The sequence below is a fragment of the Macrotis lagotis genome, chromosome 3, assembly GCF_037893015.1.
Source record: "Macrotis lagotis isolate mMagLag1 chromosome 3, bilby.v1.9.chrom.fasta, whole genome shotgun sequence".
NCBI classification, from domain to species: Eukaryota; Metazoa; Chordata; class Mammalia; order Peramelemorphia; family Peramelidae; genus Macrotis; species Macrotis lagotis.
The window spans coordinates 107,646,829-107,674,209 of record NC_133660.1 but is presented as its reverse complement, the minus strand read 5'-3'; the positions used below and the strand labels follow the sequence as shown (position 1 = coordinate 107,674,209).

The 27,381-nt window shown below is 34.1% G+C and overlaps 1 protein-coding gene across 4 annotated transcripts in view; it reads left to right on the top strand.

Moving 5' to 3' along the window:
• The window catches only part of TMEM144 (transmembrane protein 144), a 62,876-nt gene that overhangs the window by 4,842 nt on the left and 30,653 nt on the right, over nucleotides 1-27,381 (top strand). Inside the window, exons 2-5 of one of the 4 annotated variants that reach the window (XM_074227425.1) lie at nucleotides 695-866; nucleotides 7,933-8,055; nucleotides 12,676-12,775; nucleotides 15,259-15,339. In XM_074227425.1, coding sequence (XP_074083526.1) covers nucleotides 755-866; nucleotides 7,933-8,055; nucleotides 12,676-12,775; nucleotides 15,259-15,339 — 416 coding nt within the window. In that variant the 5' untranslated portion in view covers nucleotides 695-754. Of the gene's footprint in view, nucleotides 1-689; nucleotides 867-7,932; nucleotides 8,056-12,675; nucleotides 12,776-15,258; nucleotides 15,340-27,381 lie in introns of all 4 variants that reach the window. The other 3 variants (XM_074227426.1, XM_074227424.1, XM_074227427.1) reach the window with 3 other exon arrangements.

Genomic DNA, 27,381 nt, shown 5'->3' with positions numbered 1-27,381 from the left:
CCTTATTTTCCTCATCTGTAAAAATGGGTATATTTCCCATAGTGGTGGTTAAGATCAAATGAGATAATATTTGTAAAGTACTTCCATAGCTCTTGGCACATAGTGGACCCTTAATAAATGTTTCTTCCTTAATTTTTGGAGAAATTAAGCAAATGTGGAAATTTTAAAGTATACGAATTATATGTTTGACTACCCATATAATTGATGATATTGTTTCTCAAACATCTATCATTGAACAATACTCTAAATTCTCATAGAAGGGAGAACTATTGAATTAATTCTGACTTGGCTGTTGACCTTCTCCTGGTGTTATCAGTGTGATATGGAAGGAAAACCACATTGAAAAGGTCAAGGACTCACACAGCATGTAGACATCACCCAGAAGTTCTGTTTCCCATCACATCAGACCATGGGGGTAATAACAGGTCTAGAAAAGGCAGTGAGAAGGATATTTTTTGTACAATACTTCCCTCACTATAACAAACTAGTCATGTGCTAGTCATTCCATCATATATATATGATGAACTGGTTCTCTTGTATTACAAAGGATGAGACTACTACTGCTATTACTAGTTACAGGATACATGACACTGGAAAATATGAAACTCCAGATTTCCCTCTGTTACGTTCAAGATCAGACAATGCTTATCCTCACAACTTTTCTTTTTTACATTTTTCTCTTCTTTCAGAATAGAAACTACACCAAACTGAAACAACATCAAGTCTCAAAATCCTCAGCTAGCTCCCAAGCACCATGGAACACAAAAATGGAACAGACCTTGCTACTGGCTTCATCTCCTCAGCTGTAGCTGTCATCTTATTTGGGTCCAACTTTGTTCCAGTTAAAAAAATTGATACTGGTGATGGTAATTCTCTCTCTCTCTCTCTCTCTCTCTCTTTCTCTCTCTCTCTCTCACACACACACACACACACACATACACACACACACACACACACACACATACACACACCTTTGACCAGGATCAATATGATTATTCTTAATTTGTAATTTTTAAAATGACATTTAAAATTTGTCATTTTTTCCCTACAAGTAATCTTTATGTTGTCTTACATTCTGATCACCCTGGTTTGGATTGCTACATTGCCATTTCCCAATATTCTTCCTAAAATCTGGCACCTGGAACTGAACATTAAACTCTAGTTGTGGTTTTGCCAGGACAAGGAAGAGCAAAATTATCACAACCCTCATTCCAGACACTTCTACTAATGCAACCTAAAATCATATTAGTTTAAATAGCTGCCTAATCACACTGTGAACTCATTTCAGACCACTAAAACCATTTGGTCTTGTTCCCTTTAATTGGTCTCTAGGCACACTAACCCCTGATCCCAGTCCTAAACATTTTCAGTTGATTATTCAAAATCCAAATGCCAAACCAAAACAAATTTTTACTATTTCATTTGACAAGATTCCACCTCATCACACCAATCTCTTAAACTCTTATAGTATCCTGATTGTTTGGTACCTAACAAAATCAGGCTTTTCAGTCTGTTGTAGTAACAGATTTAATAAGCATGACATTTATATATTCATATTTTTATCTTTCTCATGTCTTCTTCCAAGTAACAGATATAAAAAAGATTAAACAGAACACAGTCAAGGACTGAGGTCCACAGAACATCTTTAGAAATCTCCTATCTAGGCCAATAACAACTAATTAGTGGACATTTTGGGTTCAAGAGTCCATCCTTTCCTAACAATATTATCATCTAATACTGATTGTATTGGCAATGATCTCATGAGACACTGTTAGTGATACCTTACCAAAATGCAGATAGATGGACCTTTGGGGTCTCTTCAGTTAAACCCTTTCAAAAAAGAATTATAATTAACTAGCCGTGATTTATTTTTAATGATTCCCTATGCTGCTTTTGTTACCTCATTTTCCATTTTCAGCTATTTCTTCAACAATAGCTTCTAGTATTTTTACAGAAATTCACTATTCTACCATATTGGCTCTTTAAAAAATAGAGCTATTTTTTCCTAGGGTCCCTGAATATCTCCTGCATATTCACATCTAATTTTCAAAGTTCACTTTTAGTTCAGTGATTCAATATGCCAGGAGCTAATTCCTAGAGGAGAGCTGAATGATGACTTAAACTCATGGAGAATAGTTAGATACTCTCTTGCCATCTACTTATCTCCAATTTCTCTCCCCCATTAACCACTTTTTATTATTTTCAGTTTGAAGCTCATACTCATTATTTGAAGGAAAAAAAATCGAGAATTAGAATTCAGTAACCCTACCTCCTCTTTATATCCCATTATCATCTCTCTGTCCAATACAAGTAGCAGTTACTGTATTTAATGCTCCCTTGGTACTTGCCTTTCTTATATTACATATGCCCTTTAAAAATGTAAACTCATCATCTTTGAGCTCCTTTTACAGTCAAATTGGTCTCTTTCTTCTTCACTGGAATCAGTGACAGGCTGTGAAGTATTTAACAAGTGACTTGAGAGTAATTGTTATAATTAACTATTATTATTATCATTAAGGGAATGTAAGTTGTTTGTTTTTTAATCTATATCATTCATGTTTTCTCCATTACTTTCTTAACTTTCTTTAAATTCAACAAAACAGTAAATGAAGCCCTGATTTATAGTGTTTGTTCATTTCCAATATTTAATGCTCACACTGAAATCTGATCAATTAGGGCTCTAGCACAGCCCTTACTGGAATCAACTACAAATATAATTTAAGCATTTCATTCTTGAGAATCCCTAAACCTAAAACCAACTTCCTTTAAAAAAAAAACTTTCAGATAATAGAATTCTACTTTTATTATTTCTGAACTCTTTGATATCTTCTTCCCTAAAATCTGGGGTACATATCTCTGGCATTCACTTCCTTATCTCAACTCTAGTAATATCATCCTGTCTGTTTGGCAACCAGTTCTTCCTCAGATTCTGAACGGTGAAATTAGTAGCAAGGCAAGTGGAAGATTTAAAGGGCAGAACTATATAGAAAAAGGCATAAGTAGGCTGCCACATATTGCCAGCAAAGATTTATGCTCCAAGAACTATGAGATCTCATCAAGGACATTGTATGATTGGAAAAGTAGGTCGACTAGTCAGAAGTGGAAAACAAGAGATGACAAACTAATAGCCCAGGTGATGTTCTGGTACTTGGAGAATATTAAAAGACCCTGATAAAGGTCCCCATCGGGTTGGTTATATCCTGTGGAGGATATTTAAGACATAGATGAGGATTCATTGCTGTATCCATATAAAAATACATCCAAGATAAATCTTAAGACCAATCACTTATCAGCAAAATTTTATTAAATATGTACTTATATATCAAGCATTTTGCTAAGCATGAGAGATATAAAAAGAGGCAAAAGATGGTCCCTGTCCTTACAATCTAATGGCAGAGACATACAAACAGATACATACACACATATAATATATAAAAAACAAGCTGTACACACACACACACACACACACACACACACACACACACATATATATGTATATATATTTACATATATATATACATATATATACATATATATATATATATATATATGATGAATAAGAAATAATGAAGGTACTGGAATCACTATTGTGATTACATATGTTAAGACTTTTAGGTCATTTTCTTACAAATGTTTCTCAAAATACTTGAGTACATACATCTTAGACCTGAATTTCATTTATGCCCCCCTTCAGCTATTGTCTTTTTGCAAAATTCCCAAGTTGAAATTCAACTTCCTTTGTCATACTTCTGAAATACCCTTGAATCATTCCTCTAACCAAATGAATTGTCCAACTTTGAACTTCATCATAGCCATTTCTTGATAACTCACTTATAAAAAATGCCTGAGTTTAAAAAAAACAGGACTTAACAGAATGGGATTACCTATTCAGGTATTCTTTAGCCCCATGGTCAAAAGTCTTTGATTCTTAAAAATCTATTATTCTTCCTGTCATGCCTGTTGATTTTAATGGTATCTGACTTCACAATTATAGCAAGGTAGTGCTCTGCCACTCCCTTCAGCCTGTGCTCAAAGTGCTCTTGATCAGATCAGCAAAATCACTAAGCAAATGCATTCTTCCCCAGTTCCTTACACTAGTCAACAATCTTCAATTCCTCTATCTTGTATATGGATCTTAAGTCAAATACAATTCTCTGTTCCTGTCCTCTTAGTAAATGGTTCCCTTTGAATATTATGCTTTCTTCTCTTAAGTCCATACCACCAAACTAAATTAATGATAAAAATGTCATCTGTGTTCCCAAATTCTTAAGTTTCTCATCTAGGGCTTCAAAATCCCTAGATAATGTTTCCTAGGTCCCAGTATTGATATTACTTATTCCCATTTGCATCATCAGAAGAGAGTATTGTTCAGAAAGTTTGGACAAGTCTCACAACTGTCTTCAGATTATATGAGAGAATCTTTCAGAATGAAGGCATCCTAACTTCTAGTTTTAGCCTTGGGAGGTTAACATGGCTAACACAGCAAACCTAAGCAGAACTCCCAAGACAAATATCTCTTCTCTCTGTGACTAGAAGATGATCCCAGCTCTGCTGGCCTCTGTAGTTCTTCCTTTTCAATTTGTGAGCATAAAAGCATGTTCCCCCCCCGCCCTCAGAACATCATGATATAAACCATGGCATGGGTGGGGAAGAAGACTAGAGAGAACCAGATATATCATATATAGCTCCAGTTATATAGCAGAAATACCTCTTCCTCCTTCCTCCTTTGTCTCACTTTTAGAGAAATAGTATTGTGTAGTGGAACAAATGGTAGACTGACATGCATTCAGAAGGAACTTAGATTCAGATCTTTCCTATGACACTTAGAATTTGTGTGAAGGACAAGTGAAATCCTCTCTCTGATTCTCAGTTATTCTATTTGTAAAAAAAGAAGAGTTGGGGGTGAAGAATAATAGAACTTTTAATAGCACCCTCACAGGCATTTTGTTTGGGTCAAATGAAAATATAGAAATAGGGTATCCCAAAAAATCTTAATGTGGTTTTAAGCTATTAAAGCTAAAATAATACTAAAACATAAAGCATTATATTATTATCAATATAACTTTTTCCTCCACCCTTAAATTCTCTTCTTCTCTCTCTCAGCCTTTTGTCACAGAATTTCAGAGAGGAAGTAACTTCAGTAATTACTTTCTAACCCTTTCTCAAAAAAGAATCCACACTAAAACATTTCCAACAAATAAAATTAGCCACCCTTTGTTCAAAGACATTCAATCATGCTACCTTTCAAGATAGCTCATTCCATTTTTAGACAGCTGTAATTATTTGGAAATCTTTTCCTGACATCGAACATGAATTTGTCTCTGCAATATCCCCCTACTGTTCCTAATTCTATCCTCAGGGACCAAGCAGAACAAATCTACTACTTCTTCCATGACAGTCTTTCAAATACTTGAAGACTTCTATCATGCTTTTCTTGAGTTATCATTAATCAAACAACTCCTACTTCCTTCTACCCTCCCTCCTGTGGAATGAACTCAAGTGCCTTCTCCATTCTGGTTGATCTCTTCTGGACAATCTGTGATTTAGCAATGTCCTTCCTAAGATATGGTACATAGAACTGATGATGATATTCCAAATATGTTCTGACCAAAATGAGTATAGCACAACTGCTGCAATCTTCAGTCCTAAAACTGCCTCTCAAAGCAAGCTAATATTGACTTAGTTTTTTTTAGCCACAATATCTCACTGCTGACTCATAGTGGGCTTGCAAGTCACTTTTAAACCCAATTCTTTTTTCAAACAATGCAGTCTACTCTTACCTTTCTTATCTTATACACATGAAATCTTAAAATAAAAAATAAGATGCAACATGTATCCTTATTAAGTCTCATTTAATAAAGCCAACCCAGTATTTTTTCTGGCAAAATGCCTTCTGGATCTTGTTATACAATATTTCAGTTATTGCTTTTGGTTTTTGTACCTTCTGTAGATTTGATAAGGATGCATGACTTTGTCATATAGTTAAAAATGTTAAAAAGTACTAGGGGCCAATCTCAAACCATTGACTTAGTCTACTGCAAAGGGAAGAGAATAAACATTTTTAAAGCAAATATTTCATTTGATCCTCAGAACAACACTGCTAGTTGCCTGCTATTATTACCTCCACTTTATTGTTGAGGAAACTGAGGTTGTGCCTTGTCTAGGGTCACACAGTTAATAAGTGCCTGAGGCTGGATTTGAATTTAGATTTTCCTGATACCAGGTCAAGCACTTTAGCTACTGTGACACTAACTCCTTCTAGGGAGCTAGTGACAGCCAGCTTGCCTAAAGATTTTCAAGTTGATATGGAATCATTAACTTTTCAGTTGTTCTTTCTCCATCCTCTCCAAAAGAAGAACAAAAAACTCTTATTAAAGCATTTTTAAAAAACTTATGTATATTTTACTGCATTTTTCTGATCTGCTAATCAGTCTAGACTAATATTACCATCAGAGTTTAGTCTGATTGAACTATTCTAGTACCTTTTCTAGATGTTTACGAACCATCTATTTAATAATAGATTCCAGAGGCTATAGTCACAGGACAAATGAGCTAGCTTTAAAATTAGATCTGAAGTCTAGCCTTTCCTCTGATACATATTATATGATCCAAGGCAAGCCATTTGTCCTTTCAGCAGGACACTCCATAAGACTGTTAAGTTTAGAATGAGATGCCTACTTGTATTTAGATGTGAAAATTAATCTCTGAGACTTGCTTCCTACAATGATAAAATAACAAGTCTGGTTTAAAAAATTTTAGTAACATTTTTGGAAAACTTTCCAGAAATAGAAGTCAAACGCTTTGCTTTAGAGTTGATAAATTTAATTCTTTTATCATCTTTGAAGATTAAAGCATCTGATTTTTAAGTCTTATGGCACTCCTTTCCTTGTTTCTCAACCTGTAACATTGTTCTATCCTACCAGGGAAGATGACTTCATTTTGGCTGATAAAATGGCAAGGAAAGCAGCATTCTTATAACCTTTTCACCTCATATAACAGACAATTCAATTTGTACCCAATAAACCCAGAGTTTGTGACTGGGTTATTTCTGATACTTCCACAGACAATAATCTGGATACAGTTTTCTGTTTCTCTTTACATTTTAGTGAGACTAACATCCTTGATTCTTGATGTCTCCTGCTGGCCATTCTGTCTGCTTAATTAGGAGCAAAATGTCATGTCAATTGTATTATGGCTCTATCTCTTTTATTGTAAATTCTGTTACCTTTTTCTGCTATGTTAACTGATTGATACTTAGTATGAACAGATTCCTAATAATTATAGGCAATGCATACAATAGCCTACAATCAGTCAATATCATCAGGTGATTTTCCAGGCAATTTTCATTTCATTCCTTTTCTTTCTCCTCAACTGGGCAAATACTTGCATTACCTACTTATTAACTTCTCTTTTAAATGAATACTTTTGATTATGGATTTGCTTGTCTATCATTTTGTTAATAATGGGTGAAATCCAAAGGACTAGGGGAAAATCCTCAGAAGATGTCTACATCTACCTATCCCCATATCACTAAAAGGTTACTTAGAACTTAGAAAAAATAGGTTTTCATTTTTAGAAAGCTAACTTCCAGCTTTTTGTATCCTACCACAGAAAAACCTTACAATTCAACTTTATATGCCTCCTTGCCCTAGTAAGAATCACAAAAATGTGGGCTTTAGGAAACTTTAGGATTAAACTGTAATTCTATGTCAACTTTCCTCAATAAGCAATGGTTACCAGAATGGTACCAAGCTGATAGTATAGAATCACTTAACTATTGGTGAGTTATTGGTTGAAAGAAATACAGTTTACTTTTCATAATCAATGAAGAAAAAGAATTTAATAGTATGACAAGTGTCCCCATAAATACCTCTAAGAATTTATCTAGTTGAGATGCAAACCATGGATAATAAATTATTGCTTTATTATCAGGAATGTTTCTTCAATGGATTCTCTGCACTGCTATATGGACAGTTTCTTTAGTGGTCAATCTCTTACTCCATTGTCCCAAGTTCTGGCCTCTTGCAATGCTTGGGGGTTTTGTTTGGGCCACAGGTAATATTTAGAGGATCTTTTATTACTTAAAAACTATGCCTAAGATAATGTTTATATTTTATTTGACCTTTAAAAAATGTAGACTCAGAAACTTACATGTTAACTATAATTCCCTCATTTTGCAGAGGAGGAAAATGAAGATATGGTCATTGAATCAAATTCTCTGACACCAGGCATTTTATTCATTTCCCTCTAACACTATGCCTCTAACCTTTCCTCAGTATTTTGCTAGTTTCCTTTGGGTAGATTAATACTAGGAGAGGTAACTTAGCATATTTCTTTGAATCATTTCATAATTCTGAAATCTCATTAATTAAAATTAAAAAATACTCAATAATAAGCAAAGAATACCACAATGTACATTCTGGACTTTCCCATCTGTCATCTATTTAATAAAGTGAGAGGAAGTGGAGAGGCAAATGTGTGTATCAATAGGCTGGAACATATAAGAAGTTAAAAATTGTGCTGAAGACATAGAATAAAGTATGTCAGCTAAGAGTTATATGTCCTGAAATAGGAGAAACCATTGGTCATATAACTGGAGAAAGGGCTAACTGTTAATAAACTCCATTGGTAGCTACACAATATCAAGGAGAGGATCCCAGGATGTTAAATATTACCTCAATTACCCACCTAGGATTTGATCAAAAGTTGAAAAAAGTTGTGAATAGATTACAATCCTTCCAAATGAAGGCAGAAAAATATCATATCAGTAATCTCGTAAAGACCTTAAAGTAAGGTCATAGAATTACAAATAGAAGTGACCATTGAATACACCCCCCCTTTCATAGACAAGAAAAATGAGTTCTAGAGAACTTGCCCTGCATCACAGAGCTAGTCAGAGATGAAAATTCAACTCAGTGTCTTCCTGATTCTAAGATCAATGCTCTATTTACTACACCATAAAGGAGGCAGTAATTTAGAATCAAAGGATTTGGGTTAACATCTTGGGCCTACTAGGTGTATCTTTAGGCAAGTAAATCTCTCAAGGCCAAAAATGCTTCAACTGCCAAATAAAGTATTTAGACTAGATGACCTCTCAGCTTACTTTGTAGTCTACATTCAAAGCTGGAATTGCAACCTCTTATACTAATTTCTCAGCTTTTGGTTTAAAATATATAAATAGTATAAATTCATAAAGAATTAATGATCCACAAAAATACTATTTTTACTATTATTATTTTTAATTTATTACTATAAATAATTTCATTATTATTTATGCTATTATTAAAACAGTCAAATTTCTCCAAAATCATTTGTTTACAAATGTAGGAATAATATATTTTCAAGTTTCTTTTTCAAGTCCCTCTTGTTTTGGGCATATAACTCTTAGTTAATATCCTTTATTCTATGTCTTTAGCACAATTTTTCACTACTTATATACTCCAGCCTACTGATACCTACATGCACTTCTCCACTTCCTCTTTCTGTATTAAATATACATGACAGGAAGGAAAGTTCAGAATGTGCATTATGATGTTTTTTGCTAAATCTTTAGTTTCTATTTATAGGGAGCAGATCATTATTGATTAATAAATCACTTGCACAGCTAACAATGTTGGAGAGGGAAGGATTCCTAAGCATATTATTTGGAAACCTACTTCTATGCCAATCAGATTTTTCAGTTGTTTGTTTTGTTCTACACACTCAGGAAACATTAGCCCAATATGTTAAAAAGTATTTCAGCTATTTTAGGAATCTCTTTTTGAGGAATTTATGCATCTAAGTGTACTGTTATTCAAAATAGAAAGAACTTTTATGTTTTTGTCCATGTTTACAATCCTCACTTCCTTTACCAGAGCAAAAGCCCCAGTCAATGTCACAAAGATTAATTTTACCAAATTTTTCTCAATACAATTAGCATTTATTACTGTTATTTTCTAGATACTACACTAAGTACTGGGTCTCCAAAAACTAGCTGTAGCTAGATGGCACTATGGACCTGGAATAAAGTGGACCCCAGTTCAAATCTGAATTCAAATACTAGCTCTGTGACTTTGAGAAAGTCACTCCCTCTGTCTTCCTCAGTTTCCTCATCACTACCTATCACCCAGAGTTTTCACAAGAATAGGATGAGATATTTGTAAAGTGCTTTTCAAATATAAGTGTGAGGAGTCATCATCATCATCATCATCATCCCACAAAGAGCTTACATTTTATTGTTGGGATAATACAAATATAGAAAGTAGTAAATACAAAGTATATAAAATAGATACAAAATAATTTCACATTGAGAAGGGGAGGTACTCATAACTGGAAGGATAAGGAAATGCCTTGAAATGAAGAAGCTGATCCAAAATAAAGGTTGAAGTGATCTGCCTAGGATCACAAAGCTAGTAAGTGTCTAAGCCCAAATTGCAAGTTCACATTTTCCTGATTGTGGGCCAGGTACTCTATGCAATGCAATATTTGGCTTTCCCAACTGGAAAATGAATTAGTCCTAGAAAGGAGCTAGAGATTCCAAAAGGCAGAAAGAGGGAAAGACCATCCCAGACATATAGAAATGTCTGGAAATAGGAGAAGGAAAGTCCTGTACAGAAAGACTATTCTGGAAATGCCATCTCTCCTATTCCCTTTGGTTCTTTACTCTTACACCTCAGGTAACTTTGTCAAATAGATTCTCATTTGGAAAAAGTTTCCCTCTCAGGCATCATCAGTATATGACAGTTAGAAACATCCCAATCCTACCTCACTAACTATTCATACAGCTTTTGTGAGGATCAAATTGAAAAAAATTACAAAGTGTTAAGCAAAGCATCCCCTGCATCATGGGCACCTAAATAATACTTGTTCCCTTGCCCATTTCTGAGAATATCTGCCCATTTTCAAGTCTATTGAGGATGTAAAATAGAAATATCTGGTTCTACTTTGCCATGGTCAGTTTCAGTTAGGACTGGACAGAATAATAATGGTAATTCATAGGAAACCCAATTCTTTCATTTACAAAGGCATTTACTAATAATACATACCAGAAGCATAGTTAGTTATTTTTCTCATTATATGAAGAGTATGACTGTATGCATCTAAGAGTACCGTTACTCAAAATGGAAAGACTCCAAAAGTTAAATAACTTGTGCAGGTGTAGGGTCACTAGTGTGTCAGAATGAGAATTTAAGCCAAAGGGCTCTGCACAACTGTATTTATGGTATAATATATGGCAAGTTTCCTCATACATGACAACTAAATATCTCTCCTACTTAGTTTGCTGACATGTGATATTCCACAATCATAGCTTCATATATTTGACTTCAACAAATAGGATCTTTTCCCTTGAGTGAGACAAATGATACAGAATGACAACTTTTGAAAACATATCTCAATAGGAGACTTTGTGTATGTATGTGTGTGTATGTGTGTCATAGATTTCTCTCCTCCTCTCAATCTAAAATTAATTATAAATGGACTGTTTATACATGTTTATGTGTAAATGTTGCTCTTTGCCCCCCAAAGAATGTATTTTTTCCTGAGGGTAAGAATGGCTTCATTTAAGGTCTTATTATCATTAGTACCTAACAGTGCCTGGAACATAGTCAACAATAAATTCTTGCAGAATGGATTGAAATTCTTTTATCAGGCAGAGGATGTTGACACTCTTAGGGCATCGGTTCTTGACTTTGTTCAGTCATGGATCCCTTTGAAAATGTAGTAAAGCCTAGGCCACACCTGGTACTTCAAATAAATAAAATGTATAAGTACCAAGAGAACCAATTTTATTGAAATGCTTTTAACACCATTTTTTAAAAGTTCAATGACCCCAGGTTAATATCCCTACTCTTAAAGTTCCTACAAATCAAATAGTTCAACTCACTCATTTTACAAATGAGAAAAACCAAAAAGCAGAAAAAATGTTTTGCTCAAACCTGGGTCTTTAAGCCTTGGACATATATCTAATACTGAGAATTCAACACATTCTTAGATTTTGATAGGGAGAAATGTAAAAAAGAGGGACAAATAGAAGAACTTTATCTACCCAAGTATTTTTAATTTCATCTTGTCTCAATGTAAAAGACCTCAGTTTTCTCCCCTGTGCTCTGAGAGGGTTGAACTGGATGGTCTTTAAGATCTCTAAAGTCCTTTCAGTTCTAAATCTATGTCAATCTGGTAGACAATTTTCTGTGTGTGGAAACTCCTATCCATGATATCTAGATCATGACCCTTTTATAACTAATGGTCTTAGAGAATCATATGATCTTTAGAAAGAATGAGTGATATGTCAGGTCAGGGGCATTTTTCTGATACAATTTCAGTCCTACAGCCCTCTTTACCTCTATATAACAGCACAGACAACATAAAACCACTACCATTTTCAGCATCAGCATTGCTTTCCAAAAATAGCATATGCCTGAACAAGGCACATGCCAAGGCTGAAAAGTTTTTCTGCAAATTGTTGGGTAGCTTTGCTCAACATTTTCTTGCAAAATATATTGCTTCAGGATTTTTGCTTTTGTATTTCAAGATTTTAACATGTAGAAGAAAGAAATATACTGTTATACATAAATAGGGGTGGGGAGTTGTACCAAAATACTAGGGGCAATATAGTTGATTTTAAATTGTTTAACTTCTAAATTAATTTTCTGTACTTTTTAAATACTTTTTTTTCCTGTGGTTTTTATCTTGCAGGTAACATCACTGTTGTCCCGATTGTTAAGACAATTGGTTTAGGTCTTGGACTTTTAATCTGGGGATCATTTAACTCGTTAACAGGCTGGGCAAGCTCAAGGTAACCCAATTCAAACAGAATTATCATTAGCAACCAACCCACATAGAGCTTCTGTGTGCAAGTTACATATTAGGCACTAGGGATACAAAAGAAGTTTAAGACTTTCTTTGAAAAGTCATTTTCCACAAACTCCCTTTGTGGGAGTTAGAACATATATGGAGGTGAGAGTCTAATACCTCAATTGGCTCAGGGGGCTCAAATGATAGACTGGTTAGTTTTGCTGGTTAGTTTCTCCTTTTTTAATTCTTTGTTATAAGCAATGTGCCTTCTTGGTAGGGGATAAAAATAATACTTGTTGAGTGCTTTATAAACCTTAAAACAGTACATGTTGTTAGCCTTAAGATATTTGAAAAAAAGGATATAATACAAAATCAAAAGATGATCATTTTTTTTTGTCCTGGACTCTTTTAACCAGCTCTTACTCTGAATAATGTTTCTAAAAGCACACATAAAATATACTGATTACAAAGGAAACCAATTACATTAAAGTACAGTCATGAAAGTCCCAAGATAAGGAAACCCTGATCTAGTAATCTACCCTATAACTCTGAGCAAGTGGAAAGAGCACTAATTCTGAGGTCACAAAGTCTGCATTCATGTCCCAATTCTTAGGTAAATTACTCCATTTCTCCAGGCCACTGTTTTACCAACAGTCAATAGAGGAGATTATACTAGATATCTCCAAGGACTATAGCTCCAAATCTTATCACTGGATGCCCTAATGTCCCCAGACAAGATTTTAAGTTGCAGCCTGTCCCTATCTATATCTTTCTAGAGAATACTGACTCTACCCCTTTACTATTCATCCCCTCCCTTGCTCAAATCATGAAACCATGACTTCAGAATGAGAAGGAATAGACTAAGAGAAGCTATGGAGATGAGAAAACAAACATCTTCATGGCATCTGCCCAAGCTTATACTATACATTTTGGACTTAACCTTTCCATATGCTGGAAAAATAAAGAAATAAATCTCACCCAAAAGAGTTTAAATTTCAGATAAATTTCAGATTTATGTGAATCAACATCTTTTTAGCATCAGGATTTCCACACATTGATGAAATTATAAGTCTACAAATTCATACAGCTTCAAACTTTAGTAATTCTACAATTCTGTGATTTTATCTCCATAGGTACTATCCTCTGATGGTAACCACATCATCTCATTACATTTATTCTCAGAAACATCACATATTACAAGCATTTGTCAGAGCTAACAAATAGCCTTGTCTCAGAGCACCCAAAGAGGCATGACATGATTGTGGAAATATATATCTACATATCCATCAGATCTTGCAATCCTCTACTTATGTAATCTAATTAATATATAACATATGCATATGTTTATGACATTATATAAATGTATATCAACTTATGGCAAGAACTTATATAAATATATATATATGCATATATATATATATCCATAATATACACATGCATAAATATGTACATTTCTGTGTGTGGCCTATATATAACCATCTTAATGACTATGTGAGACCAGGACAAATGGCAAATAATAAACCTTAAGAGAAAAACATTTTAAAGAAAAATTTCATTATAATTTTAAATAAAACTCACTAATAGGTCATTTATTTAAAATTTGGTGAACTCATGAGAAGGATTATCTGACAATTCAGTATTACTCCATAAATTTCAAAGTCAAGTTCAACTAATTGAAGATGAAGGTGGAATATACTCCCTTTCTTGAAGTCTTCCTTTAACATTTAACTGAAAAATTACTTCATGAACCTGAGCCTCAATTGGGGAAGGAAGACCAAGTATATCTTCTACGCTAAAGTCTTTCTCCATTTTCCAGTAGTGACATGGAAATGACCCTGGGTTCTCAAAGACTATACCAGTAAAATGTAAGTTTTTAAGTTTAGAGAGTCGTATCAAACTGATAGAATGATTATAGCCTAATAAAGAACTAGATGTCTGTTATCTGCAGACTAACCTTGATCAATTCAAAGATTATCAATTACAAGACCAGGTTATCCCTCATTTTTGATGCAAACTTCAAAGCATCCCCAGATTCTCCTCAATTTCAATCAGCAAGTAATATCAAGCGGCTCCTTCTACTGGATATTGGGGGGGGGATACAAATACTATGAATAAATTTTCCCTACACATAAGGATCTCATGTTATAATACTCCTCTTGGTAATAGTAAGTTTATAGTGATTTGGGACAAAGTCAAGGGTTGTGAAGTGAGGAAATCAAGGAAGCTAAACAATATAGCAGTTTTTAATTGTATTATTTTAAGCCCTATTTTAAAATTCCTTATTCTGTTTCAAACACTGCCAAAGATTTATGCGAGAGATTTTCTGTTGAAATGAAGTATATCATTGACATCTTTGTCCAAGGTTCAGAACAGAATTCCTTCTGTGACATCACCTCTACCAACCAAATTGACCATGGAAATTTAATGGTTGTAAAAGAGACAGAGACCTAATCCAGCTATGTTGATTTTTTTTTTATTTTTCAGATTTGGATGGTTTGGGATGGATCCTGAAGAAATATCAAGGCCCCTGCTAAATTACATTGGAGCAGGACTTTCAGTGATAAGGTACCCAATCATTTCTGTTCCTTTCATTTTTAGGTTATCTGATATTTTCAAAGTAGATAGGTCGGGGGGGGGGGGGGAGTTATAATTGTAATTCTGAATGTGGAGCCAGGAAGACCTAATTTCAAACCTTGTCTCAGACATTTACTAGAAGTATAACCCCAGGCAAGTAATTTAAGTAATTTAACCTCTTCTAGTCTTCATTCCTCCTATGTAAAATGAACATAATCATACCATATAGTTGAATTAACTATGATATATGAATACAGTGATAGACTAATGTACTCTAATAAATCATGAAAGATAGTTTCAGTAAAACATAAGGAATCTCACATGAACTGAGGCAGAATGAAATAAGCAGAACCAGTAGAACAATTTATAAAATAACAACAAAGTGGTAAAGACAGGAAACTTTGACTCTAGTTTATGCAATGACTAATCAATGCCAAGTTGAACCAACGCTACCCACATCTTTCCAGAGATATGATGAACTCGGGATTTAGAATGAGACAAATTTCTTTGACAGGAATAAAGTGGATTGTGTTTTGCTTGACTAAATACATGTGTTTCAAGAGTTTTGTTGCTCTATTTTTTAATAGATAGAAAGTAAGAAGTAAAAATAATTATTTTTCCTTAACAAAAGTAGGGTTTAATTTTTACAAAATCAAAATAATAATATTAATATCACCTACCTAACTGGATTCTTGTCAGGATTAAATGAGATAGCCTATATGCAAATATAAATTGCTATAATAAGAGGAAGAAGAGAATGATGAACTTTCTAATAAAGAAAAATCAAGCCTGTTTGCCAGAACTTTGTAAAAATCTATATGAGAAGGGTGTATAGAGCCAGTCTTGGAGTCAGGAATATCTGAATTTTCCTATTCCTGATGCATATAGGTTATGTGACACCATTTGCCTCCCAATCAGGTCATTAACCTTTTTCCTAAAATTTTAAGTTGCAGAGTAAGTGTGGAACTACATTTTCCTTATTGTAAGCCTCCCATACTAAAGAAATCACAGTAATAGAACAAAATGAAAATCACTCCCTTTGAATCAATAGTTACAAATAATGATATGGAATAATCCATTCAGCAACCATTATTCTTTCCTCCTTAAACTAATGGACTCTTATCTCTAATCCTTTTCTCCTATCAAATTCCACAGCTTCTTGTCCACTTACCTAGCCCTTCACAGACTAGCTACAATCCTTTCCCATGTTTTATCCATCTATTCTTCTGAACATAAATATTCTTTGCTCTGAAATTCTCTTGTACTTATCCAAATACAAATCATACCTAGGAAGGGGAATCTATGTATGTGTGTATGTAGAATATGAATATATCAATATAAATGGGTATAAATTGATTTTATATAGTATGGATTCTGGAAACTCTAGTCTTAAAACAATGCAATAAATTTTGCATAATTTAAATGACATTTCTATCTTTCAAACACTCAGCTTTCTGTCATTTGCACAACCCACAAGTCAGCCTAAGCCATGATTTAACGAAAACTTAAATCCACATCTACCTATGATTTTATTGTAATTTAAATTTGCTTCCAAAATCATATTCCTATATTACTCAGACATTGTTATGTCATTATTTCTCCTTTTCAACAGAAAAAAAGGAAGTTCACATCTTATAAAAGTTGTATAGAGGCTTTTTATGTTTCTCACTTAACCCAGCTACATCTCAGGTATGTTCTACCTTAATATTCCAAAGGTAGCAGGTGAACAAAAAAATCAGAGGAAGTTCATTCAGGGTCCCAAAAACACAAAAGTCCTCATCACTCAAGAGCCCTTGTTGTAGGTAGAGTCAACATAGAACCTGCCATGCTCCTCATGCCCATAATTGGTGACCAATACTACAAGGCAAATCTTTGCTCATAGTTACAAACTGTTTATTGTATTTGCCAATAAGCAAATATTTCTTAAACTGTAATTATGTGATAAACATTGTGCTAAACACAAAGGAATCAAAGGGAAAAAAACACTCTAGTACCCATCCTCAAGGACCTTACATTCTAATGGTGAAAATAACCTGCAAATAATTATGTGTTTACATATATGTATGTACATATAAATCTGACATGAAAGTACTAGCAGAAGAATTGGAAAATCCTCCTGTAGCAGGTGGGTTTGAATTTATTTATTTTTTTAGTTTTTTTTTTTCCCAAGGCAAATGGGGTTAAGTGGCTTGCCCAAGGCCACACAGCTAAGAAATTTTTAAGTGTCTGAGGCCCAATTTGAACTCAGGCATTCCTGACTCCAGGGTCAGTACTCTATCTATTGCGCCACCTAGCAGCCTGGTTTGAAGGAAGTCTGGGAAGTCAGTAGAAGAAGGAAAGGAGAAAACCCATTCTAGTCTGTGTGACAGCTAGTAAAACATAGTGAAGTTGGTTGGGGCGGCTAGGTGGCGCAGTGGATAAAGCACTGGCCCTGGAGTCAGGAGTACCTGGGTTCAAATCTGGTCTCAGATGCTTACTAATTACCTAGCTGTGTGGCCTTGGGCAAGCCACTTAACCCCATTTGCCTTGCAAAATCCTAAAAAAAGCATAATGAAGTTGGGAGATGGAATGTTATTTGTGAAGAAGAACAAATGGACTGGCAGAGTTGGATGCAAAGTCTATGGAAAACAGTCAAGTATAAAAAGACTAGAGGATGGAAAAGCCAGATTGTGAAAAGTCTTAAAAACCACACAAAATATTTTATGCTTGATCCAGGTCATAGTAACCACTAGATTTTATTGAGTAGGGAGGAAAGAAGTATAATGACATCAGGCTTTTGTTTTTGTAAAATCATATCATTGGCAGAGTGAAAGATGACTTGGAATAGGAGAAAGACTTGAGGCAGGAAAGTAAACCAGAAAGCATGGGCATGAGATGATGGGGATCTGTATTGGGGTGGCAGGTATGTGAAGAGATATAGATACATATGAGAGCTTTTTTAATAAGTCAGAAATGTTAAGATTTAATAATAGATCGGATAGAGATGGGTACCAGCAGAAAATGAGGGCCTGGGACTAAGCCTTGTGAAAGCAATCATTGTCACACTTATATATTTATATTCTCAGTTCTCAGCACATAACAGACAATTGGACAAATACTTATTCATTGATTGATTCCCCTTTAGTTTCCATGTGGTTCATCTGAGTAAAACCAGACAACCAGTGAAACCTAACTTGGAATCTGAGTGTGGGAACTAAAAGAGATGTTTCATAAACCAATAATTTCATTTTGTTGACTCCATGCTCCTCAATGACATCTCTAGAGCTCAAATGTTTATATTATGAATAGTAGATATTCAAAACCCATGACTTCTATATCAGGTATTATAAACCTGGAGTCTTGTGAATAGGTGCTTTAAAAACATTTTTGATAACTATTTCAATGTAATTGGCTTCCTTTGTAATCTCATGTATTTTATTTTATTCATTTAAAATATTATGAGAAGGATTTCATAACCTTCACCAGACTGTCAAGGAGGTCCAAGAAACACAATAAAAATGTTAAAAAAAAAAAAGGAAAAAAAAACTTTTCTAGACCCTTCTAAATCTGTGAATCCATACCAATTTATGGAGTTTATTTTTGTGCCTCAAACTAAATGAACCAGATTTTTGTTGATGTGAAATCACTGTTACACAGTTTGAGGACTATTAGGGTATAATTTAAGGAAGTTCAAAGTGGACAGAGTTTAAGTCATTTGTTTATATTATTTTGAGTTTTGCTTTTTTATCACCTTACACCATTATGTCCTGTTTACTCACATTTTTAAAAAGTAAATTGGATCAACTCTGCAATCTATATTTCTTTTTTTCTGTATACTATATTTAATAGCATTTTAAACCAAATGTTTCAGAATATATTGGGGTAGATTTGGGGGGAGGTGTTTTTGTTTTTTATTTTAAGAGAATATGATTGAATGGGGATTCTAGAATAACTTTCCTTCCCCGCCCCCAAAAGGAAGCTAGAGCTTTCATGATGAGACAGCATATTTAAATAAGAAAAGAAATTAACAGGGTGTCCTAGAAAATAGCAGCAACTGACCTAATATGTCTACTTTCCCATTTTTACAAAAGTTTTGTGAGAATAATGTACACCCTTATTGAGGACATTCTTTTTAAATATTTTTTATCAACTAGATTTCTCCTGTATTCCTTACCCAGTCTTTATAACAAAGAATTTTTAAAAAAAATAAAGAATAAAAGGAAGAATTTTTAAAATCAACAAAATTGATTAATGCATGGAAAAGTTGGATATTAAATACAATATTTCTTATGGACCTCTACAAAGAAGTGGAAAAGAGGGGATATTCCTTATATTACTTTAATGGGATCAAAATTATTCTTTATAATTTTACATTCATTAAGGGAATTCTTTATGAGGTTATAGGCAGGCTCTTTGTAAATGATATTATAACACAGTATATAACATCTTTTACCAGCACTCAAATGACTAAAAGATGTAGGGAATACATTACCCGCCAAACTTATTTTTTATCAACTATAAGAAAGAATTTCAATTAGTAGAGCAAAATTCCATCTTAATACCATGCTTCCAAGATAGTTTCTTTTATAACCATATCAAATTTATATAGGATTCTTTGAAAAATAAAATTTATAACTTTGTTGATCAAATGATCATCAGTATTAACAGAGGCACTAAACCAGGACATATGTACTTGTCAAAGGTATTCACCACCATTTTGGAGATTTAATACAAAATTCAAATTAAAAGATGCTTCTTGGATGGTGATATTCTTTAAATGTTCCTTATTTAGCAATAACTTCATGATATTGGCATCAAACCCCAAAACAGTGAAAAAATTTGGCCTGACTATTCCATGAGAAAAACTGGTGTGAGATTTGATCTATTGGCCAGATTTTGGCTTACAATTAGATCGATAGTCTATATGGAGTTTGCCTAGGAAGATTTATCTTCAATAGCCAGGATAATTGGACAAAGTATTAGTCCTAGAGTTCCACAGGAGAGGAAGAAAGGTTAAATTTTCTTCAGGAAACTACAAAATTCCTTTAATTTGAGCCCAAACTTCTCCCAGAAACTATGACCCATTTTTTTAACCTTCAGTTATGAATTTTCTACATTTAGTTTCTCCCTCACTCATTGAAAAGTTAAGAAATATGATTTCCATTATACATATAATGTCATACCAAACATTTTCACATTAGTCATATTTTTTAAAAGCAAAAAAAGTAAAGGATATGTGTTTCAGTACACATTTAGAATTCATCAGTTTTCTCTTTCTAGAGACAACTCCTTTGGAATTGTCATGGATCACTAAATTGAGCAAAGTTGCTAAATCTTTCACACATCACTTTAATATTGCTATTACTGTAAAAAATGTTCTCCTGGTTTTCTCTTTGAATTAGTTCATATAAATCTTCCCAGATTTTTCTAAAACCAATCCCAATAGTATTTCTTATAGTTCAATAGAATTCCATTAGAACCTTATCATAATTTCTTTAATCATTCCTCAAATGATAGGATAGAAATCCCCTCCCACTGCAAAAGAACTTCTATAGGTATTCTTGTACATATGAATCCTATTCCTTTTTCTTTGATCTCTTTAGAGTACAGATCTAGTACCAGTATTGCTGCTTCATAGGGTATGCATATAGGTTATAGTCCTTTGGGAATAGTACTCTGGAGTGGATGGACCAGAAATTAATTCATAGCTCTACTAACAATATATTAGTTCACCTATTTTTTTCCTCCATCATGAAATTTTTCTTTTCTGTCATCTTAGCTGATCTTATGGTTGTGAGGTGGTACTTTAACATTGTTTTAATTTACATTTTCTAATTATTAGACATTTTAATATTTTTTCATATTATTGACTATTGGTAGTTTTGATTTCTTCTGAAAATTTTCTATTTATATCATTTGGCTTTTACCAATTGGGAAATTATTCTTATTTTTATAAATTTGACATAGTTCCCTATATATTGAAGAAATGAGTCCTTTATCAGGAAAAACCTGCTGTTAAAAAGTTCCAGTTTTATGCATTTCTTCTAACTTTGGTTGCATTTGGCTTTGTTTGTACACAACCTTTTTGATTTCATGTAATCAAAATTATACATTGTAACTCCTGTGATTCCCCCCTGCCTCGCTCTGTCACTCTTCTCTCTCTGTCTGACTCTCTGTCTCTCTCTGTCTCTCTGTCTCTTTCTCTCTGTCTCTCTGTCTCTCTCTCTCTCTCTCTCTCTCTCTCTCTCTCCCCCGCCCCTTCGTGATCTCTCCCTCATTCACTCTCTCTCTTGCTTGCTCTCCACACAGACACACAGACACACAGGCACACAGACACAGACACACACACACACACACACACACACACACACACACACAGACACACAGACAGAGAGAGAGAGTTAATGAACGCTTTCCTTATCCATAGAACTTATAGGTATTTTTCCATCCTTCCCTATTTGCTTGTCATATTAACCTTTCTGAAATAATGTACTCATTTTAAGTTTATCTTGGTAAATGGAATGAGATGATGATCTATGCCTAGTTTCTGCCATGTCCAACTACTTTCCTTTTTGCAGAACATTTTTTCAGATAGCAAGTTCTTGCTCCAATATTTTGGATCTTTGAGTTTATCAAAAACAAGGTTACTGTGGTCATTTATTTCTGTATATTGTGTCCCTAATTCATTCTAGTAAGAGAACACTATATTTCATATCAAGTAATATGACTATTTTGATAATCATTTTTTGAAATCTGGCACAATTATATGGTCCATTAAAACCACACTATTGGTGTTGTGGTATACCTGTGGGGTTTAGAATATAACTATTTCTGAAAAATTTAAATGAACGTCACAGATGAGTGTAGAAATACATGATAGGGATGAGAAGATTGCAATATATTACAAATAAAGAATATAGAAGAATTAGAATAAAGAACATCATTCAAAGATTGAATAATTGGAAAAGATAATGTGGTCTTGCAATGGATACCAAGATACTAAATGACAAGCTTGAGCCATTCCACAAACATTTTATCAACATCAGGAAATGAAAAAGTCGTCACTTCTAGTACATTGTCCGCGACAAACCTATGAGAAATCTTTGACATGAGGTACACAGGATAAGCAAGTCATTGGTACTGAATCACAAATCTATTTGAGCATTTGAAAAGGGTAGAGAAGAGTGTTTATACTAGGTAGTTTACTTCTGCGAAGCAGGAGGTGTGTATGCAAACTGCTAAAAAGTGAACAAAATGTGGAAGTTGGATACTGATGGAATCTGGAAGTTTTTGATCAGGATATGCCAGAGAGAATGCTCTTGGAAGACCAGCAGTCAAATAGGTAGTGAGTAAAGAATAAGGCACCAGTATAAGTTTATTGTAGTTCCTAATTTCCTAGTAAACGATAGCATTTTTTTCAAGCCTAAGCTAGATGCTTCATAAAAATACCTTGTATCTGTGTCTATCTTTACCCTGACAACTCATCTATTACATATCTGTGCCATAACTTTCTTTAAAAGTGTCATATTCCTATTGATTTGAGTTCTCTCCTAGATTCCTGGAACATAACTTCACTGGAAAATTTTCAGGTCATCTCATATCCACACTCTCACCTGTAAGCATACTTGTCACAATATTTCCAGTTAAAATTTATTTAAGAGATAACCATCACCTACAATAATTGCTTTGTGTATCCCTCTGACCCTTAAATATTACTTTTTTTCATTCCTTGACCTTTCTAGTACAGAATATCTTTTCCTTGTTGAACTCTGCCCAAGATCTGACTCCATCACTAATCCTAAGAGAGTTATGGACTGACGCCAAATATGAGATCAGCCAAAGGGGATGAAAATGGGTATTATCCAACCTTCCCCATAATAACCAATCATCGGTTTTGTCTTCATTACAATCCTGAATGTCTTTATCTCCCAACACTTTCCATTCTACTATCTCCCTTTTTTTGATGTGGCTATTGTCTCTTTTACAGCAGAAAAAAATAAGACTATCTGAGCAATTGCTACAATACTTAAAGAGGTAGTTTTGAAAAATTACTCCTCTCCATGAAATAAACCCACAGCTGACCTCACCAACACCTGTCTAAAAGCAGGCTTGGCATTCCAGGGCAGTGACCAATAAGAGTCTCAAGTTTCCCCATGGACATTTTGGGTGAGATAAAACCAGTGGCATAGGATGGTATGGTATAAATGAGTTGTAACATCATAGGTGTCATATTGCCTTTCCCCCTCCACAAAACACCTCCTTTCTGAATTTCCTATTAATATCAAAGGTTTCACCATCCTTCCAATCTTCATGTCATCTCCAACTGTTGTTTCTATCTTCACCTCTTTCACACTTTCTTTCATCATTCCATTTACCTAGCTTTTCATCATCACCTCTAAAGAATTACTATGGTCTCCTATTTAGTCACCCCATGTCATCCCTTCCTTTCTTCATATAATATTTCAATATTATTTTCTTAAAGAATAGCCTGACCATGTCACTCCCCTGCTCAATTATCTCCATTAGCTCCCTATTTTGCTTGAATCTGATGTGTATTTAAATATCTTCATATTATTTTTTTCCAAATTTGATTTCTATGATTCTTATACTTTCCTATTGTCATAGAGCTACATGTACATAAGTAATTAAATGCATAGGTATTGGGGATAGCTGTGAGCTCAAAAACATCATTAACATTTATTAAGCATCTACTGTTTGCCATACACTTTGTTAGAGATGTATTATCAAAAAAGTTTAGAGACCATTTCTTCAAAGAGCTCCTGTATTATAGTCAGAATCCCAGCAGAATGAAAAATACTAAAAGTCTGATAGGTAAGGTGCAATGAGACTTAAGAAGTTGTGCTTCTTTCATATTCAACAAGTCTCAGTTGGATCATTTTATGCAGTCTTCTTTATCAGTATGCCTTATGGTCTTCAAGGATGTATCTTATAAAGGTGACGATTTACTGTTTTAGTTATTCTGCCAAATTCTAAATTCTAGAAATCCTAGATTCTACAATGATGCCATGACTATTCCTCAAAATCTCTTCATATGTGTCTATTCCTTCCTGTAAGAACCATGCTAGGTAAGTTCTTTGTGATATTCTCCTACCAATGTTGCCATCTGGTTTTTGATTAGTCCACAGCTGACCAAAAGGCATATAGAGCCCTCATCTTTCTCATCAATCCACTTCAGGAGAAGAAGAAAGAAGATGGTTCCCTTCATAACTCTAATTCTTTCAGATATTCAATAGCCCCAGATCCATCTTTATCTGGTCACTGCCCTAATAATTTCAAGAGAGCAGTCTTTACTGGAGATACTTTATAAAGAGAGGGGCCAGACAATATTTAGAAACCAATACTTAACAAAGAAAGCTTAATAACTGTTTTTCTTCCAGATTGGTTTAAAAGGATCCCATCTAAGATAAATTTTAAATACTTTTAATTTTTTTAAGTTCATTTTTTTCAATTAACATGCATTTATTTTTCTACCTCCTGTATCCACCCAAAAGAATCTCATGATTATGCATTACCGAGTAAAAGAAATGCCGACATTGACTAAAGTCCTACACATTGAGTCCATAAACTTCTGTCAGAAGGTGGGTAGCATTAATCATCATTAGTGCTCTGGAATCATGATTGGTAATTACGTTGATCAGAGTTCTTAAATTTTCTGAGCTATTTGTCTTCACAATGTACGTATTATTTTATATAAAGTATTAAGATTCTGCTGACTTCCTTCTGTATTAGTTAACATGTCTTCACAGATTTCTCTGAAATCATTCCTTTTATCATTCTTAACAGCATGCATTCTATTACATTTATATATCATAATTTGTCCAGTCATTCCTCAATTGATGGGCACCTTATTCTACAGCCCTTAGTCTTCAGTATTTGATATTTGTATAAGGGATATTTGTCTACTTCCACAAACCAAAGTGCAGAACAGCCAGAGTGGGTAAGAGTTAGGCAAGCATCAAAGCATCATATACAAATGATTTTGAGATCATCTAAGATGTCAGCAGAAACAGGATCATGTGAGTCCTGTGGGGACTTAAGAGTCAGGAATAAAGATAACATGATGCACAGAATAGAGAGGAATATTCCCTCCACTGTGCCCTGGAAGATATTGTGAAATTATAAAGAATAAAATTTCATCCTGGGGGTAGGGAAAAGCTGAGGCAAATGGAAATTAATGCAGTGGGAACTTCCACTTGAGAACTGAGGTCACAGGGAAAGTAATAGAAAAGCTACTGATGTTTCCACAAGTGGTTTGGTATCAATCAAGAATGGTATATGTGTGGCATGAAGGATTTTGATGATGAACAGAGTGCTGTACAGACACTCAACCTTTTTTATTGTATAATGTCAGTCTATGGAAGCTTAGGGACCCTTTCTCAGAATAATATTTTTAAATACATAAAATAAGATGACAAAAAGCCAATTACTTTGAAATACAGCTTTCTTTTTATTTTTAAGCCACATACTTTTGGTTAAGAACAGCAGGTTTAGTATGAATAAGGAAAGTTTGGGGAGGAGGGTGAAGACTCCCTCAAAGATGTTTAACTTGGGGGTCTTTGTGTTAGCATTATGGTTTATTGGAGTATTCCTAGGAATTTAGGATTGATCCAGCTCATGCTTCTTTTTTTCCTTTTGAGCCCCAACAGATCTTACGCCAGGAAAGAAAGGGAGCAAGCAGCAATTAATCTGTGAAATTTAAACCAGACTGGCCCTGTTCACCTGAATAGTGCCAATTGGGCTCTCTCCAGTTCCCATCCCTAAAGCTTAGAGTTCTTTGGCATTCATAACAAAAAAATTTCACTTCTCAATTTGCTTTTTATTCTGTGACATGACCACATCACCATTTTTAAAGCTCTGAGGACTAGGCTCAAGATAATGTCATCTCAGCTTCAGTTGTTGATAGCTCCCCACCTCTACTAATACTCCATATATTGGAAACATCTGATTTCACAGATGGTGGACAAGAATTGGAGGCCAATTTAACTGATGATTAGTCCCAAAGTTTGCTGATTCCTTGAATTAAAATTTGCTGCTTGTCAGTTGGGAAGAGGAAAAAAAAATCATCACTGGTTCAAATCATCACAACCCCTTTGCAGAATATATTTTGCTAACCTACACCAGACCAACTGATTTTGATTAGTTCATAACCCTCTATGATCCCATTAATTTCTGAACTGGAGCTTATTATTTAAGAGCAAGTAAATTTGCAGAGTAAGTAGTATTAATTTTATACAGGTTGGTGTCAGAAATTAAATGCAAAAAAATCTGCTCTTAATAAAGTTCTGCAGGCTATACAAAATATTTTGGTATTACCTGCCAGAAGCTCACTGCCATTATAGTTGGTTCCCTTTGATTTTTCCAAAGTCCATTGATTTTGCCTAAGGAAACTATATGACCTCTGCAACCCCTTCCAATGGTAAAGAGCTTAGGATTCTATAACTTCAAAGGGAATTATCAAAATACACTGGTGGCTATTACTATCAAGTACAGCCCTTATTCTTTAATGCAGAAAAATCCTTGATCATCAGAATATGTTTTCTTCCATTTTGGTAACATTATTTAGAAAAACAGGCAAATGCATATAGAGGAATTTCTTTTTTAGCATATAAATTAATCTATGAAATTTTTGAGTTCCAAATCCTCTTTTTTCCCCATTCCTCCCTCACACATTGAGAATGCAATGTTAATTATACCTCTGAAATCATGAAAAATATTTCAATATTGACCATATTGCAAAAGAAAACACAAAAATAAACCAGGAAAAATAAAGCACAAAATGTATGTTTCAATCTGCACTGAGAGTTCATCAGTTCTTTCTCTTAAGATGGATAGCATGTTTCATCATGAATTTGAATTTGTCTTGGATCATTATCTTGTTTCTACTCGCTATTTCTGCTCTCTTCATTTTGTATCAGTTCATATGAGTCTTCATCATTTCTCATAACCCAATTATATTCCATCAAAATCATATTTAACAACTTATTCAGATATTCCCCACTTGGTAAGCATTTGGTAAAACCCTCAATTTCTAAT